Below are 19,208 nucleotides of genomic sequence, written 5' to 3' on the forward strand. Positions count from 1 at the left end.
CTCTTGTAGAATTTCCCTGAGCTCATTTCCCACCTGGACAAACTACCTCCCTCACTCCCTTCCCTTCACTCTTTCTTTCTTTTCTTTTTCTTTCTTCCCCCCTCTCTCTTTAGAGAGAGAGAGGCAAAGGAAGAGAGGAAAGGAGAGAGATGAGAATCATCAACTTGTAGTTGCATCAATTTAGTTGTTCATTGATTGCTTCTCATATGTGCCTTGACCAAGGAAGGAGCTGAAGCCAAGCCAGTGATCCCTTGCTCAAGCCAGCGACCTTGGGATCATTTCGATGATCCCACACTCACACTGGCAACCCTATGCTCAAGCTGGTGAGCCTACATTCAAGCCGGCGACCTTGGGGTTTCAATCCTAAGTCCTCAGTGTCCCAGGTTGATGCTCTATCCACTGCACCACCACCAGTCAGGCAACCATCTTTTTCTGTCCTCCTCCTTAGTTTATGGGATGGACATAGATGAGCTCACATTTTCCTATTGTTAGGGTCCAGATACCTGAGTTTTGTCACTGACCCAGTTCTTATTGCACACTGGAAGTCTTAGTGTCAGGGCACTGCAGGCTGAGATAGGGAAGACAGTGAAGTGAAGACTTTCTGGAACAAGACTCTGATATCTGAAAACTTGAAGCCACATCAAGCCCTTGATAAGAATTATACTGTGGAAATCATTTCCCCCAATCTAGAATTCTTATCACCTCCCTCCAAGAATTGTATTATATTTGATCACATCTCTAAATGCTCAGCATTCTACCCAGCATGTAAGTGCTTCTGACTCTAGGCTTTCCTATAAGAGTTATGAGTTCCTAGGGATGAAGAATATAGAAATGACACATAGAACACAGAGCTCTGCTGCCAACTCACTGAGCGAATCTAAGCAGATTAATGTAAAATAGGAAGTTAAGCTAGATTAAAAGTTTTTCAAACTTTTTTTAATAGCAATGGAACCCTGATGTCCAGGAAAAATATATGCAGAGATAAAAACAATGAGCTGCACTGGTTGAAGTGGGGCTGGAGTCCTGGAACCCCTCTGACAGGAAACCCATTACTTCGAAGTAAGGTCTCAGTCCATGAAGCTTTCTCTACCATTGTAGTAAGAGCTTCCTGAGGCAGGGACTGGTTTTCTCTGCCTTCCTGTACCACTTCTGCACAGCATACATCATCAAGTTCTGCACACTATACATAGCACTATTATCCTACTCCATCACTTGATTTTGAAACTGCTGCAAGCCAGAGATGGTAACTCTGAAGACAGTGACAGTAATCCCTAGGACAGAAAGGACCTTACCGGACAACCTTTGTACCATTCCGGAGTACCTGCATATCCACAGCATAGGCCCCATCTGCATGGGCCACCAGGTTGAGCTCTGAAAATTCTGCCTGGAAAATAACAGTAGGGATTAGGAAGGTAATTTCATGTTATGTGTTTTTAACTATGGTAAAAACAATAAATGAAAATAACAGTAGAGAAATCAGAACACAGTATTGACTTTGCCAAGTTCTCCACATAGCAGCAGCGGCAGTGACATCCCCACCACCAGACGTTTTATTTATAGTTTTCTAAGCATTTTCACAAACTGATCTCAGTTAACTCATAGTAACTCTGTGAGGCAGAAGAAGCAGTTAAGTGTCTTTTCTGCACAAAAATAAAACAAAACCTTTCTGCTGGTAGTGACAGGAACAAAACTTAGGTCTTCAAACTCTCAGCCCACCAGCATCCTTTGTGCTGCTTCTGAGAACAAGAATGTAGACCAAGACAAACATGCCTTTTATCAGTTTCAACATAAAATCACTAGGTTTTAGATAAAGCAACTGGGTTTTAGTATTGCTCTGCCCCCAGCTAGCTGAGTAAGACATTAGGCAAGTTACTTATATTTTCTGGCGGGAAAGTTTCTCCCATGTATAAAATGGGAAAAAATTTTTATTAACCCTGCCTATATAAAAACTTATTTTAACAACTTATTTTAAGAACTAAATGTGGCGCAGTGGATAGCACGTCGGACCGGGACGCAGAGGACCCAGGTTTGAAACCCTGATGTAGTCAGCTTGAGTGCGAGCTCATCCAGCTTGAGCATGGGCTCACCAGCTTGAGCGTGGGGTTGCTGGCTTGAGCGTGGGATCATAGACATGACCCCATGGTCACTGGCTAGAGCCCAAAGGTCACTGGCTTGAAGCCCAAGGATGTTGGTTTGAACCCAAGGTTGCTGGCTTGAGCAAGGGGTCACTCGCTCTGCTGGAGCCTCCTGGTCAAGGCACATATGAGAAAGTAATCAACGAACAACTAAGGTGCTGCAGTGAAGAACTGATGCTTCTCATCTGTCTCCCTTCCTGTCTGTCTGTCCCTATCTGTCCCTTTCTTTGACTCTCTCTCTGTCTCTGTCGAAAGAAAAAAAGATGGCCCTGGCCGGTTGGCTCAGTGGTAGAGCGTCGGCCTGGCGTGCAGAGGTCCCGGGTTCGATTCCTGGCCAGGGCACACAGGAGAAGCGCCCATCTGCTTCTCCACCCTTCCCCCTCTCCTTCCTCTCTGTCTCTCTCTTCCCCTCCCTCAGCCGAGGCTCCATTGGAGCAAAGATGGCCCGGGCTCTGGGGATGGCTCCTTGGCCACTTCCCCAGGTGCTAGAGTGGCTCTGGTTGCAACAGAGTGACGCCCCAGAGGGGCAGAGCATCGCCCCCTGGTGGGCAGAGCGTCGCCTCCTGGTGGGCGTGCCGGGTGGATCCCGGTCGGGCGCATGCGGGGGAGTCTGTCTGACTGTCTCTTACCGTTTCCAGCTTCAGAAAAATACAAATAAATAAATAAATAAATAAAAATTAAAAAAAGAAAGAAAGAAAAAAGAAAGAAAGAAAGAACTAAATGCAGTAATTGATGGCAACATACTCTGTAAATCATAGCATACTATGTATGTAAGGAATGAGGAGTAACTTCTATTATTACATAGAAAATACATGCATGGTTAAAACTGTGTATCACTCCCTATTTATTATTATTACTATTTTTTTGTATTTTTCTGAAGTAAGAAGCAAGAAGGCAGAGACAGACTACCACATGTGCCCAACCAAGATCCACCTGGCAAGCCCACCAGGGGGCGATGCTCTGCCCATCTGGGGCGTTGTTCCGTTGCAACTGGAGCCAATCTGGCGCCTGAGGCAGAGGCCATGAAACCATCCTCAGTGCCCATGCCAACTTTGCTCCCATGGAGCCTTGGCTGTGGGAGGGGAAGAGAGAGATAGAGAGGAAGAGGAAGGATGAGGGAAGGGTAGAGAAGCAGATGGGTGCTTCTCTTGTGTGCCCTGGCCAGGAATCGAACCCAGGACATCTACATGCCAGGCTGATGCTCTATCACTGAGCCAACCGGTGGGGCTCACTCCCTATTTAAATGGATATAATTTCTATTTACCACGAAGCAAAGACTAGAAGAGTAGTCACCACTTGAGGCCACACACCTGAATGGTAGGCGTGTGCCCACCCAAGAATACCATGCCACTAACAGTACGGACCTGTGGCCAGTGTTCCTAGAAGACATTCCTTCAGCCTGAGAACTATGTACTGCACGAGGCCCCTAATAGCCACACTACTTGCCTCTCTATGGATATGAGAACCATGACAAAAGTCAGGGAAACTGAAAAACACAACTGTCAGGACTATGTTTCACAGAAAGAAAAGCCCTGGGGAAAGACTGGGGCTGAGGAGATAGCTTGGAATGCAGTGAGAGACACTGTACTCCACACAGCAGAACTAGATTGTTCACTCTGGAATGCCAGCAGGGATAGATGACGCAGATGCAGCTCTGAGCTTCAGGATAATTACCTGTTCTACTTTGATGTCATAATCTCCAAGGACTTTTTTGCCCCGAAAGCACTTGGCCCTGGAAAAAGAAAAAATACACACAAATTAGTTTTGTACAAGTGTTTGAGGTCAGAAATTCACTATCACAAAGATAAGCCTACAGCAGACAGAACCCCAGAATGACAGCCTAGAGACATGGGTTAGGGTTAGAGCCTAACTTTGCAATTGGAGCAGCATGATTGAGAGCCTCAAGCAAACCACTTCCTCTCCTTTATATACTCAACTTAATCACCTATAAAATAAATCAAGCATCTTTTCATTCACAGGTTTTGTAATTCCATAGCATCTCTGGTCTTTTGGTAACCAAAGAAGTAAAAAAAGTAGGAGTATCTCTACTATCATTCCTGGTTAAGACTAGGTCAATCTTCTATAGTTTCTTTATCTTCCCCTATCTGACATTTCCCTCTGATTTGGTTTCTTTCTTTCTTTTTTATTGATTGATTTTAGAGAGAGAGAAAGGGGAGGAGAAAGAGAGATATGAACATGGATCTGTTCCTGTATGTGCCCTGACCAGGAACTGAACCAAAAACCTTTACATTTTGGGATGATGCTCTACCCAACTGAGCTATCTAGCCAGGGCAGTTTCCACCTTTGAAATTTTACTTTTAAAGAAACAGTTATCTTGCTCTTTCATACCCACACTGCCAAAAAGAATGTGAGGCTACAAGAAAAAAAAGAGGAGGATGCTGAGGAAAACTATAGCCTGACCAGGTGGTGGCGCAGTGGATAGAGCGTCAGATTGGGATGCAGAGAATGGAAGTTCGAAACCCTGAGCTTGCCAGCTTGAGCGTGGGCTTATCTGGTCTGAGCAAGGCTCACCAGCTTGAGCCCAAGGTTGTCACACTGGCTTGAGCAAGGGGTCACTCGGTCTGTTGTAGCCCCCCCCCCCCCCCCCCCCCCCGCCGCCCTGGCAAGGCAATATGAGAAAGCAATCAATGAACAACTAAGGTGCCACAACAAAGAACTGATGCTTCTCATCTCTCTCCCTTCCTGTCTGTCTGTCTCTCTCTCTCTCTCTGACACACACACACACACACACACACACCCCACTACTATAATTGAACACAAAACCTATTCTGTATTTCTCAGGAGTTAAGAAAATGAGTTAAGCTATTATACAGTACTTGCCGTATTTCCCCATGTAAAAGATGCACTCTTTTTCAAAAAATTGGGGGTCTAAAAACTGGATGCGTCTTATACAGTGGTTGTAGATATTCTTAATTGCATTTCCCTCTTTTTCGCACAGATGAGAAGTTGTATGAATTTTATGATGAATAAAACTTGAGTTCAATAACTTTATGTAATACTTTTTATTTCAAATTTCGGGCCCCCAAATTAAAGTGCTTATACATAGGGAAATACGATACTAATCTTCCCACTGTCCTGGGTCTGGAGGAACCCACATTAATGCATTAATTGCTCCACAGCCTCTTATAAGCAGACTGTGTTGTGCTTATATTTATATCCATTCTTACTTTATCCTTCATCTTCCCTCCTCACCATAAGATTTTCTTATCTGCCTCTTAGATTGTTTCTCCTTTGGTAAAAAAGGCCTTTCCAAACTGTGTCTGTTAGCTAAGTTGGGCTTGCTTTTCCTGTGCTTGAAATGTCAAATTAGCATGTTTCACTGGAGATTTTCTAGAAGTCCCAAACCAAGTTAAAGGAATAAATGAATACATTGGGCATCATGTTCTAGGAACTGTGTATTAGTTGCTTTCAAGAACATCTCATTTAATCCTTTTAACAACTTATGAGATAGGGGGAAGGGTCTTCATTTTTGAGATGAGGAAACCAAGATTCAGAGGAGGAAAATGACATATTCAAGGTCATAAGTTAAGTTAGTGACAGAGCAAGTATTCATACCCAAGTCTGAGTCTATTGCCCCTGGCACTGTATAGCACTATCTCCCTCTGGTGATTCTTCTCTCCATCTTCACTGCCACAATTACAAAAACTGACTTGTCATGTGTGCTGTGTTGCATATTTTCCTTCTTCCGCTCAAAAGGGACTTGATGTTGTGATCATTAGTTCCACTACAAATACTTCCTACTCTGGTTCCTGTGAACTACCCTATATGAGGCCAGGCTATTTCCTTTCTTCTCTACGTTCTGGAACAGTCCGTTCTAGGAAGTTGTCATTTGTCCTATCCAAGTCCCTGGCCACCCTCAAATTGCTCCTCAGAGGCACTAAGCCATCCTGGAGCTGAATCACTGAAGTCCATACCCTCACCTCTGCCCTAATTCCTTACTAAACTTCATCAGTTTGCTTCTAGGACCCTGTTCAACATTCATAGCTCAGCAAGCCCCTTGGGCAAGGGTCCTGTAGCATATCCTGTCCCTTTGGCTACTGTTCCATCTTATTTATGGGTTTAAGTAATAGTCTATACATGGCGTTATCACTGCTCTGAGATCTTGGATTCTGTGGGGTTCTGTCCATAACTATAAAAAGGGGGAACTAGAGTAAATGACCCATGGGGTTTGTTTCTTGTATTGGTTAGATGTGCTACCCTGTTACAAGCAACACTTTTTGGGAGCTTCCACCCAGTTTTCATTTCAAAATAGCTCTCCTTTTGTGAGGTAAGTCTCAAAGTTATTAACAGTAACTTCTCATTCTGTATAATGCCTTGCATTTTCAAAGTACATTCCTTGCCTTATTTGTTCCTTACAACTCTGAATAGCCAGAACAGAAAGTGCTGCACATTTGACTGATGGGGAAACAAACCCAGAGCAGTTAAATAATATGCCCAAATCACAGAAGTTAGTAAGAATTAAGCTTAGAACTAAGAATTTATATCTGGGTGCTTACATGCTACCAAGGTTTTTAATTCACTCACTTATTTTGTGGGTTTTAAACTCTAATATTAAAGTATATTTATAGACATCTGCCACTTCCTGCACCTGCCCATTGACCAAGTTGGCTAATGACACTGTTTTCATGCCTTCTCCCCACCCCCACCTCTCTAATTATCTTAATGCCTTTTCCTTAAGGTAATTTGTCCTGTTGGAAATCTTAGTCTGTATTTCCTGGCTCCAGGTCACTGACCTCTATTGGCAGAGCCACAATCTTATAAAACATAAAAGGAGCCAAGATGACAGGCAGAGGGGGCACAGAGCCTTCTTCTGGAGAAAAAGCTTGTTTTCCAGTTCCCAGCCTTTGGATATTTTGGTTTCAGGCATTTTCAATGAAAAATTTTATAGCTTACAAGCAAGTGACAGAAGTACTTCCTGATACCAAGAGCATTGTTAGAGGAGGTAGAGTGCTAGAATCCAGAAGAATTCTGGCTCACAGGGCTCTGGAATCACAGTCTGGGTGGGAATCCTAGCTGTGCCCTATCCTGGCTGTGTGACCTTAGGCAAACAGCTTAAATTTAAAAAAAGAAAACAGAAAAAAAAAGTATGTCATATAGTTCAACTACTCAAAAAGTACAACAAAGGATAAAATGAAAAATAAATTTTTCCTTTCCCATTCTTCTCTCGTCACATATACTCCCTATTATCAGTGCTAGCATATCCTTCCATTGTAGGAAAACGTATGTATATAACTGCATACCTATATGCTTCAAATATGCATATGGCATCATGTTACATAAACTCTTCTTTTTGAACTTTGATTTTCATTGCACTTAAAAATACTTATTAGTGATATGTTTTCAGCACATACTGATGGACCTCTTTCTTACTAGTTGTATGAAATACCATTTGGAGGTCATGCACTAATTTAATATTTATTAAATGTGAGCATTTAAATCTCCAGTTTTGGGGGTTGTTTTTGCTATTATAAACAGTGTTACAATGGTTTGCATTTAAGAATATATCTATAAAATAAAAAATTTATTTTTTCAGCTTTATTCAAGTATAACTGACAAATAAAATTATATATATATATTTAAAGTGTACTCCATGATGATGTGATATACATATACATTGTGAAATGAGATTACCATATCAGGTTAATTAATACATCCATCACCTTGTATAGTTATCCCCATGAGTGTGTGTGTGTGTGTGGTGAGAATGCTTAAGATCTAACTCAGCAAATTTCAATTATATATATAGTGATATTATCTATACTCTCCATGTTGTACATTAAAAGGACAAATAATTTATTGCATAATTTCTGGTGCAAGGAATAGATAGTTTTAGTTTTTACTCATATTTCCACACTGCCCCCCCCACTCAAGAAAAATATTATACCACCTTCCCCAGTGTTTTAAAGTTAAAGAAATTTATTTCACCTCCCTTACTCCCCCCTCCCACACACAGTCCCTTGCATAAATTAGGTACAAAGAAAGTACTCAAGTTAGTACTTCCGACTGGCAGTCTTGTCAAATCAATCCAAATTCACCAGCTGTGCTCAGTCCTAAACAGAACCCAAGAAGTACATCCTTGAAGCACAGACTAAAAATACCTACTGGTGCCTGTGTTGTCAATTTCCCCCTATTGTAACATTCTTAACAAGTCTAGCAGCTGAGGATGTATGTGAGTTTAATGGCTTTCAGCTTCCTTGATGGACCATCTCCCCTTATTGCTAAGAGTGGAGGATTCTAGGTTTAACTCTTCTTACCCAAGGTACTGAATAATACCTTTATCAATTCCCAACTACTTGTCAACTATGGCTGGTGGGGCTGAGCAGCATGACTTCAGAGACTTCTTGGCTAAGACTGCCTCCAAATTTGGCCCAACCTAGGCAAGGCCAGCTTAAACACCCACTTTTTTATGCATGGGATAATGGAGAAAGTCTAGAAACAGAAGCCAGGAAAGCTGAGTTCAGGCTTAGTTCCACCACTTCTCAGCTCTGTCATTTTGGGCAAGTAACTACCTCTCTGAGCTTCAGTTTCCTCATATACAAAATGGATCTAACAATAATAGTGAATATTCACTATGTACTAACCACTATTCTAAGTATTTTATATATTTTATCCTCAATTAATAATAGCTGACTCAAAGATTATAGTGAAGACGTAATGAGGCCAGATGAGAGTAACTGACATTAGAGTGTCAGAAACTCTAAAATGCTATGCAAATATAAATTACTTTAAGCAAAATGCAACAAATATTTATGTACTGGGTATTATTGCTGTTTTACTATTACCACAGCCAACATGGCTTCTTCCTCTTCTGAACTTTCATCTCATTTATTGTTATGAGCCAAATATGAGCAGACATCACCATCTGATACCACCTTTTAAACTCAGTTGTCTAATAATGTGACACCCCTAACCCACCCCACCTCAGACCACCAGATTATGTAATAATGCTTTAGAGCAGGGGTCGGGAACCTATGGCTCGCGAGCCAGATTATCTGGCTCTTTGATGGTTGCATCTGGCTCGCAGACAAATCTTTAATAAAAAAATAATAATAATGTTAAAAATATATGCCCTGGCCGGTTGGCTCAGCGGTAGAGCGTCGGCCTGGCGTGCGGGGGACCCGGGTTTGATTCCCGGCCAGGGCACACAGGAGAGGTGCCCATTTGCTTCTCCACACCCCCCCCCCCGTCTCTCTTTTCCCCTCCCGTAGCCGAGGCTCCATTGGAGCAAAGATGGCCCGGGCCCTGGGGACCGCTCCTTGGCCTCTGCCCCAGGTGCTGGAGTGGCTCTGGTCGCAGCAGAGCGACGCCCCGGAGGGGCAGAGCATCGCCCCCTGGTGGGCGTGCCGGGTGGATCCCGGTCGGGCGCATGCGGGAGTCTGTCTGACTATCTCTCCTCGTTTCCAGCTTCAGAAAAATACAAAAAAAAAAAAAAAAAAAAAATATATATATATATATATATATATATATATATATATATATATATATATATATATATATATATATAGCATTCTCATGTATTACAATCCATTCATTTCCTACCGCTCATGTTCATGGTTGAGGGTGGCCGAAGCCAATCACAGCTGTCCTCCGGGACAATACCAAATTTTTATTGGATAATGCCTAACGTACACATGTCATTGTGTGGCTCCCACGGAATTACATTTTAAAATATGTGGTGTTCATGGCTCTCTCAGCCAAAAAGTTTCCCGACCCCTGCTTTGGAGCAAGGACCATCATATGTGAGCCCTGGATTGTCCAGAACAATTTGGATTTTAAATATTGATTATGCCCTGTTGTTCAGATTATATGCTCTGTGCTAATATAATCTGAGCTAATACATCATAATATAATCATCTGTACAAATATAATTATTGCATCTACAAATTTCCAGTTCCTTCACTGAGCTGTGTACCTAGTAAGTTCACATTAAGGGCTTGCTTAATGACTGTTAGGAGCGATGGTCTTGGCTGGACAAATGTAGAAAACCAGAAGAGGCCACTGTCAGGATTCAGTGGACTGAGTTGGTCTCTGCATCTTCTCCTCTGTTCTTGCATGTCCACATCCCAGAATGTCATGCTCTTTCTTCTCTATCCTTCCAAACATGAAACTTTGTTCTCAATCTTCATCCACCTGGAACTAAAGGACCTAAAAACAACATAGAATGTAAATCCTCCCTAGGTGACTGAGGTTTTCACAAGGATCAAAACCTCAAGCTAGAAGAAGAAAGCACTAACAATGCATTTGCAGACTTCAAAGGCACTTAGGGAGGAACCTAGTGCATAGTAAATACTTAGCACTGGTCTGGACATTTATCATTAACAAGGTGCTTAGTCTCTGGGTCTTACTGTCTCTAACTCAGGCCTTGTTCTTTTAGCCACACATCTTCAGGTACCAAGAAATCAGGAAATAAACTAGAAGTAATAGAGGATACCTATTTCCCATCCTAGATGCAAAGGGTAAAATCAGGGATGATGATCTTGAAGAATTTGTGAGTGTCTGCTGCCACCCACTGGCAAGATATGTATGTGCTGCAGACCTGCTAAAGTTCCAGCTCATCCACCCACTTAGCCAGCTTGAATAGCCAGACTCCACTGGCCCAAGAACATCTCTCCAAGTGCTTGTTTGCTGCTCTGGCACAAATCATGTCCCCAAAATGGTTTCTTTTAAAATGTGTGTGTCCACACACCCTAAAGTAGATAGTTAGCTTTTTTCAATCTGTTAAAAAAAAGGGGGGGCTGTACTTTGTCAGTAAATTCAGTAACAATTTACTGAGCACCCAGTGGTAGCTGCTGGAAATGTATAAATGCATTAGTAGTTGCCAAGTAGAGAAAGTACAGTCTAGAAGAGAAGAAGACCAATATCCATATGGATAATTGCTAAGGTCTTTTCAACCCTTAGGATTTATAACTAGTATTCACATTCTCAACTTTCAACTTTTTTCTTTAAAAATATTTTCAACGAACTAAAATAACAACAAAAGTTTCATATATCCCCGAAAGACATACAGTGAAATACTTCCTTTATCTTCAATAAGCTCACAGATTAGTGGAGAGCAGAAACATAAATAATGGTCTTAATACAGGATGTATAAGCTATAGCAGGGGTATAAACAAGAGACTGGGGAATCCAAAGGAGGGAGTTCTCACCGCCTGGAGAAGGCTGGGAAAGCTGAGTTTTAAAGGTTGAGTAGGAATCTGCCATGTAAGGAGGAAGCAGAATTGAAAGGTGAGTGCAAAGGACAGAGGCTGTTTGAGCACAGAGCAAGGCAGCAGACGAGCTGACTGCAGGGGAGGGCAACGCAGGGGGAGCAGTGAGAACTAAGTCTCCTGAGAAAAAGAAGAGACAGACTGGCACAGGGCTTTAAACGTCTGGCTGAGCAGCAGGAACTTAATGGCTAGCCTCCAAAAAAACAAAACAAAACAAAAAAACCCCACTTTTTATTATGAAAAAGTCTATCCTCAGTAGTTATCAACATTTTGCCCATATTTTTCATCTGTTGCCCTCAATTTTTGTTGAGATTACTGTTTGAGTGTTTTAAGGTAAATCCCCAATAACGTCATTTCTCCTGTAAAATTTTAAGTGTTATCTCTGATAATGACTTACAATTCGTTTTATTGTGGTGAAACATATATAACAAAATATGTCATTTTGACCATTTTAAGTGTACAATTCAGTGGCATTAAGTATATTCATAATGTTATACAACCATCATCATTATTCCAAAAGGTTTTAATCATCCCAAACAGAAACTCGGTAGCCATTAAGCTACATTACTCTCTCCCCTCAGTCCCCAGTAACCTCTAATCTACTATCTCTCTATGAATTTGCCAATCCTAGAGTAATAATTTTTTAATAATTATTTAATAATTAATAATAATTTAACATCTTTATTGATTCTATACAGGCGTTACCCTGCTTTATTGCACTTTACAGATAATTGCATTTTCTCTTTTTTTTTATAATTGCATTTTCATCAACATCAAGGCAAGACTCTCTACCAGCAAAATGAAGGCTCAGATGATGGCTGGCATTATTTATCAATAAAGTACTTTTAAATTAAGGTATCTATGTTGTTTTTGTAGACTTAATACTCTTGCATACTTAAAGACTATAGTATATTGTAAACATAACTTTCATTTGCACAGGAAAACTAAAACATTTGTATGACTTGCTTTATTGTGATATTCATCTTATTGCAGCAATCTTGAATTAAACCCATAATATTTCTAAGGTATACCTATATTTGAATTTTCCCAACTGTCTACAAAAATACTATAGAAAATTTTAAGCAGAGAAGTGGTTTGATCAGATGTGCTTCAGACAATTTTGTCTGTAATGCGGAAGAGACCGATAGTGAACCAGGGCTCAAGATCATTTAGAAGCTGGTGCCGTAACTAGACTTTAGGACTTGCTATTTTACTGGTACATGGCAAACCAATAGCTATTGCACAGCACTCACCTGGCAATTCAATTGATTATTTGATTGATTAAGCCTAGGAACTTAGAATCTAGTTGGGAAATGAGTGGTGTTAAAAAATAGGATTTTATAAAGTAGTATAGGATTCCTACTATAGATGTTCTAGAACAGTAACATAAATAAATCCTAAAATATTCAAGTAGGACCTTACATTAGTAAAGGGGTTCTTATCTCAAATATAGACTTATTTAATTCATTAACATAACACTTTCTCTCAGTACGTGGAGAAATGTCTGTTATGGATAGTTGGTTTAGGAGTAAGAAAGAAAGAACAGAGAGAAGTGAACACTTTTCTGGATAAAAGCAACATTCTGTGGCTGGTCCTTCATATTATTAATTCAGTGATAAAGTTGTTAAATCTAATGCTCAACAACTAAGGCACTTCTTAGAAAGCAAGCTGCATGGTGTCTTAGTTAACATTCATATAAATGATCTGGAAGAGAATACACGGGGAAATTGCCAAATTTGCAGATGGCATTCAGCTCTTTCAGGGATTAAAATGCCAAACTGATTAGGAATAAATTGAAAGATGATGTGGATGTGGGCAGAAAAGTGGCAGAGGAGTTTTAATGTGGCTAAGGGTAAGAAAACATATTCAGGAGAAATGATCTTACCAGAGGATTATGAGTGTTTATTATAACCCAGTAAACGAACCTAAAATGGCAGAAAATTGTTTTCTTAATACACGAGTCTTGTGAAATGTCACAGATTAAACACAAAAAGATCCAGAAAATGAAATGTGAAAAAATGTTGGTTATCATCAGAAAGTTTATTGAAAACCCAACCTTTAAGGGTTTCTTACACTCTGAATTCATCTTGTACAAGCCTTAGTACTTTCATACTATATTTGTGATACAGAGTATCAGGCTCATTTATCTACACACGAATGACATGTTAAAAGTAGAAATTACCCAAAGAAAAAAACCAGAACAAAACAAAAAGTCTTTGATTTTAGGAAATGCTGAAATAATGAATCTTTTTCAGTCTATAAAGGTAAAGATACAAAGGGGATAGAGGGTGTGAAGGAGAGAGAGAGAATACTGAGTGACTATACTTCATTCATCCAAGATAACCAAATTAATCTTACAATATTCCATGCCTTACAGGAAAGTCATCCCAGTGTTACTGATTTTTTTAGGAAAATAGGCTCACATGAAATTAAGTGACTTGTTTAACAGTAGCAGTGTTACGCCTAATCCGAAGGGACTCGAAACATTGAAGACATGAACAAAATCCATAGATTACACACCAAAGCTTTATTGTCTAGTTTGGCCAAGCGGCGGCAACTCCAACAGAAATCTGAGGGAGAGCGCGCCAGCCCTTTGTTTTACTTAGTTTTTATAGTTTTGCAAGCCAGAAGTATAGAAGCAAAAATTGCAATTAGGTGCCCTTTACCACTATTGGTTATAGTCATATGCCCTTTAACATGATAGGACCATGTTCAATTTGCAAGCCATACATCATTTTGGAGAAAACAAAAATTTACAAGTCAACACAATGATAGAAAGATGTCTCTTTATATATTAAAAGACATTCCTATATTTTCTAATGTTTATCCGCCATCTCTCTGTCCAGAGTCACACACATTAACTATATGCATTCATATGGGAGAGGTAGTTTCCGTGGGGACAAATACCCACAAATGGCTCATTACTATATATAAGAAAAGGTTTATTTTGGCTTTTCTCTTCCTACATCTGGCCAGCCATTCACCCCTTTCCCCACAGGTGTGATGGAATGTCAGGGAATCCATGTTTTCCTTCCCTTTGCATTTACAATACAATGCCAAGGGCCATCCTGGTTTTATGTCAATCACACAGTACAGAGATTATTCACAAAATTTCTCTGCCCACCTTAACCCAAATTAATAAAATGTTCTTTAAACCTCTTAAAATATTAATATCGATTCTGTAGCTTTTGGTACTTGACAACACCTGCGGGTGAGATGGAGCAGTGGCTCCTCAGGGCTCCTCAGCAGTTAGTAGATAGCAGCGCTAACTAGTAAAATTAAGTATCAGCTCTTCTGATCATCAAGTTTAGGAACTATATATACTTTTTTTTTACATTGACTTCAGAGAAAAAAGAAGGAGAGAGCAAGAGAAATATCAGTGATTTCTTGTTCCACTTTATTTATGAATCACTGGTTGATTCTTGTATGTGCCCTGACAAGGGATCAAACCCGCAATCCTGGTGTATGGGGACAATGCTCTACCCAACTAAGTTACCTAGTTGGCATTTTGGATGGTAACCCTGATCTACACATTTGAAACCCATGCTCTATTCATATTTGTATTCTCAATACTTGTTCTACTGTTTGGCACATAGTAGATGTTCAGAAAATGTTTATGGGGTTATTGAACTGACTATAGTTAGATATTTGGAGTTTAATATCAGAAAGGGTGCAATCACGTACAATCTACTAGAGTCCTGGGCTTGTAGATCTCTGATGATACCAACTTTAGTCCTCTAGAGTTTATAAAATTACCTCAAGTGTTCTGCAGGGGGACTTCAACAGACTTAGGTGGTAGATGAGATCCCTTAAGAAAAATAGCCATCTCAAAGCCCTGAAAATTATTAATTTTGAGTAAATACCACAGCTGTGACTTCAATTGGGAACAGAAAATAACTTGTTCTGAGCAGATTATTTGAAGGTTTCTATTTTGGGGAATAATTAAATGATGCACTATCACAAGGTAATAAGATTATCAGATACAGGAAAAAAAAGAATGCTGTATCTCAGAAGAACACATGATGAGAAAATTGGATGCATTTGTCTGTAATTATAGTGGAGCTACAGAAAAGAATGCTTTGGAGTCATGAGACAGATTCTCTTTCCATGACTGGCTTACAAAATTAAATCAGGCTGATTTGATATCGGAGCAAAGTGGGTCACTTATAAAATTTGCTTTGGAGAAACATCGAGCAAATATAATTTTTAAAAGATATGGATTTATTTTATGCCAGATAAACAGGGTTCCTAGCATCAAAAAATATTCAAGTTTAACTCCAGTGTAGGATCACAAATCATAATCATAATCATCAGTACCATCAAAGGTGCACTTTTCCATCCAGCAGTGTAGGTACAAAGAAATGTCCTCTATGATCTGGCCCCACCATTTATTTCAAACTTAGCTTCCACTATTTCCCTCACAAGACTGCTGCAGTCTTTATGTGAATCAGACAAAGGCACCCCTTCCTTCAGGTGTACACACTCCTGAACCAAGGTACTTGGCTTGGCAAGCAGAATGTGGGGCTATGTTCCATTCCCCATTTGTCTCCTCAGTCAGTGCCCGCGTGCTGTGAACAACCTGAAGAAGCATATGCAGAAATCCCTTCCTACTATCATTCAGACACTGAGGGGTACTGTTATAGCAATCTCCCATACAGACACTGTTTCCCAACTACCTTTTGTCAAACTAATGCCTCTGTACATTAATCCACTTAGAAATTGCAGTGGCCAAGATATAGAAACAATATAAATGTCTGTAGATGAACAAATGTATAAAGAAAATGTGATATATACATATAATAAAATACTATTCAGCATTAAAAAAGGAAAGGAATCCCACCATTTGCAACAATGCAGGTGAATCTGGAGGACATTATGCTAAGTGAAATAAAACAGACACAGAAAAATAAATATTGCATGATCTCACTTATATGTAAATCTGAAACAGTCAAACTCAGAAGCAGAGAGTAGAATAGTGGTTGCCAGGGGCTGAGGGATGGAGAAATGAGGAGTGTTGGCCAAAGAATCCAAAGTTTCAGTTATGCAAGATGAATGAGTTTTGGAGAGCTAATGCATAGCATGGTAATGACAATGATCAATAGTGTATTGTATACTTGAAATTTACCGACAGTTCTCAGTGTGTGCACATGTGCGCGCGTGCACACACACACACACACACACACACACACACACACAGATAATCCGAAATGCTTTATTTATGCATCTTTTGAGATTAAGTTGTTTTTCTTATTATATTTGCGGGTGTGGTGATTTACATTGATTTTCAAATGTTATATGAAACTGGAGTTCCTGAGATGAACCCCATTGGGTCGTGATGCATGAGCCTTTTTATATATCATGGGATCCAATTTGTTAAAATGCTATTAAAAATTGTTGTGTCTGAGAGAGGAGAGGATGGGATCAGAGAAGGGAAAGAGATTAGTGAAATTATATACATAACAGCGTTATAGAGAGCAGGACAGCAAATCCTGAAGAGAAAGGGGGAGGGTGTTGGGGGAAGGGGACAAAGTGGGTATCAAGGTGAACATGGGGGTGGGGAGGAGGGAGATATATTGGGTGGGACACTTGAATCTATGTAAGCACAATAAATTAAAATCAATAAAAATACTTTTCAGAAAAAAAATTGTGCTGTTTATTGGGGATTTTAGTTTGTGGTTTTCTTTTCTTGCGATTGCTTTGTCTGGTTTGGTGTCCGAGTAATAATGCTGGCTCTAACATGTTGAGAAGAAAGAAATTTTGTGAAGCTTGTATTTTCTCTATAATAAATGTTTGGGAGATCAACTGTAAAGCAATCATAGATTTTTCTACTTTTCTTCTAGCCTTTGGATCTAGGAATAAATCTTATTTAATTGTATAATGTTCTTTTAATACCTAATTGGATTCCATTGGTTAATATGTTATGAAGAATAATTGCATTTAGATTTGTAAGTGAAATGGGACAAAAATCATTTTTTCATTGCTCTTACTCAAATTATTGTCAAGGTTATTCTAGCCTGAAAAAAACTGAATGAAGAGTCTTCTACTTTCTTTTTTTGGTACACGTGTTATGAATTATCTTAGCATGTAAATCCTAAAGATTATTAAAGATCAGTTGAAAAGTAATCTTTAAAAAAAGAAAATCACCTCTGTCCTTATTAAGGTCCAGAAAAGTTCTGCCTCCCTTATAAAATCTTCCCTTCTTCGGCAGTGCTTTCTCCTTCCTCTGAAAGCTTAGTATCATATCATCCACTGATTTCTCATATACAAGTGTGGGCAAAAATAGGCTTACAGTTTTTCTTAATAAATAATACAAGAAGAAACTTTGCATTTTGTGTACTCAAAACTGTAAACCTACTTTTGCCCATCCCTGTATATGTGCCTCTTCCTCCCTACCATATTAGAAACCCTCTGAGGGTGCAGTCTTACACTTCCTTCCTAGTTCCCAACTACTTACCTTCATTCTCATCCCTGCCTTATACAAAGCAGATTTAGGAAAGTTAATTTTATGTGTTAAACAGGACCACAGGTGTCCAAATAATGGGCTAAGCATTATTCTAAGTGTGTCTATGAAGGTGTTTCTGAATGAGATTAACATTTGAATCAGATGGAGTGAAACAGAATGCCCTCCCCAATGTGAGTGAGCTTTAGCCAATCTACTGAAAGAGTGAATATAACAAAAGTGTGGAGTAAAGGAGAATTTACCTTACTCTCTCTGCATGTCTTTGAGCTAGGACATCCTCTTCCCCTGGCTTTGAATTTAAGACTAAAATTTATACCATCATCTCAGTTCTCTTCGGTATCCAGTTTGCTGACAGATCTAAAGACTTCTCAGTCTCCATAAACTGCTAGAGCCAATTTCTTAAAATAAATCTCTTTCTCTTTCATTCTATGTATATCACTATTATTTCTCTCTATATAGCTATCTTATAGACAGAGATATAGATGATAGATAGACAGATAGAGAGATAGATAATTGACTCTTGAACAACATGCAGGTTAAGAGTGCCAACCACTGCACAGTTGAAAATCCATGCATAACTACTAGTAGGTTCTCCACACATGGGTTTTGAACCACTGATTGAAACTACAGTTGACCCTTGAAAAACGTGGGTTTAAACTGCATAGGCCCACTTATATTAATGGATTTAGATATATCTACTATATAGATATATATTATATATTATCTATATACAGAGACAGAGAGACAGACAGACATAGATCCGTATCTATTTCCTCAGGCTGCTATAATGAAATACTATAAACTGGGTGCTTAAAACTACAGACATTTACTTATAACAATTCTAGGGGCTGGGAAGTCCAGATCAAGGTGCCAGTCTAGTTATAATAGTTCCTGATAAGACCCTCTTCCTGGCTTGCAGACAGTCACCTTGTTGCTTTCTCTCTCACATGGTGGAGAGAAAGAGCTCTGGTCTCTCTTTCTCTTCTTGTAAGAAAACCAACCCCCATGAGGGTGGGGGTGGGGCATTCTCATGACCTCATCTAAACCTAATTACCTCCCAAAGGCTCTACCTCCAACTACTACCATATTGATAGTTAGAACTTAAACATATGAATTGAGGGAGAGGAAAACAAATGTTCAGCTCATAACAACACCCTTAATAAAAACCTTTCGCTTGTTTTTAAAAAGAAGGTAGGGAGGAGGAACCTCCAAAAAACCCTTGTCACTTGATCCCTGAGAGAGAACACCCACCCACATGGAACTTGAGGGAACAAGGAACCACAATACATAAAACAGTATCACACAAGAATACACAATACTGTATGGTCATTAAATGCAAAGAAGAAATAGCCATTTATACCTTTCAGTGGGGGTGTATACTCCCTG

General features: G+C 39.7%; 1 protein-coding gene across 1 annotated transcript in view; it reads right to left on the minus strand.

Moving 5' to 3' along the window:
- The window catches only part of SYN2 (synapsin II), a 232,737-nt gene that overhangs the window by 46,271 nt on the left and 167,258 nt on the right, over nt 1-19,208 (minus strand). Inside the window, exons 2-3 of the mRNA XM_066351761.1 lie at nt 3,810-3,867; nt 1,293-1,384 (exon numbers count right to left, since the gene is read on the minus strand). Coding sequence (XP_066207858.1) covers nt 1,293-1,384; nt 3,810-3,867 — 150 coding nt within the window. The remainder of the gene's footprint in view (nt 1-1,292; nt 1,385-3,809; nt 3,868-19,208) is intronic.

The sequence above is a fragment of the Saccopteryx leptura genome, chromosome 10 (genome assembly GCF_036850995.1).
Source record: "Saccopteryx leptura isolate mSacLep1 chromosome 10, mSacLep1_pri_phased_curated, whole genome shotgun sequence".
Classification (NCBI taxonomy): domain Eukaryota; kingdom Metazoa; phylum Chordata; class Mammalia; order Chiroptera; family Emballonuridae; genus Saccopteryx; species Saccopteryx leptura.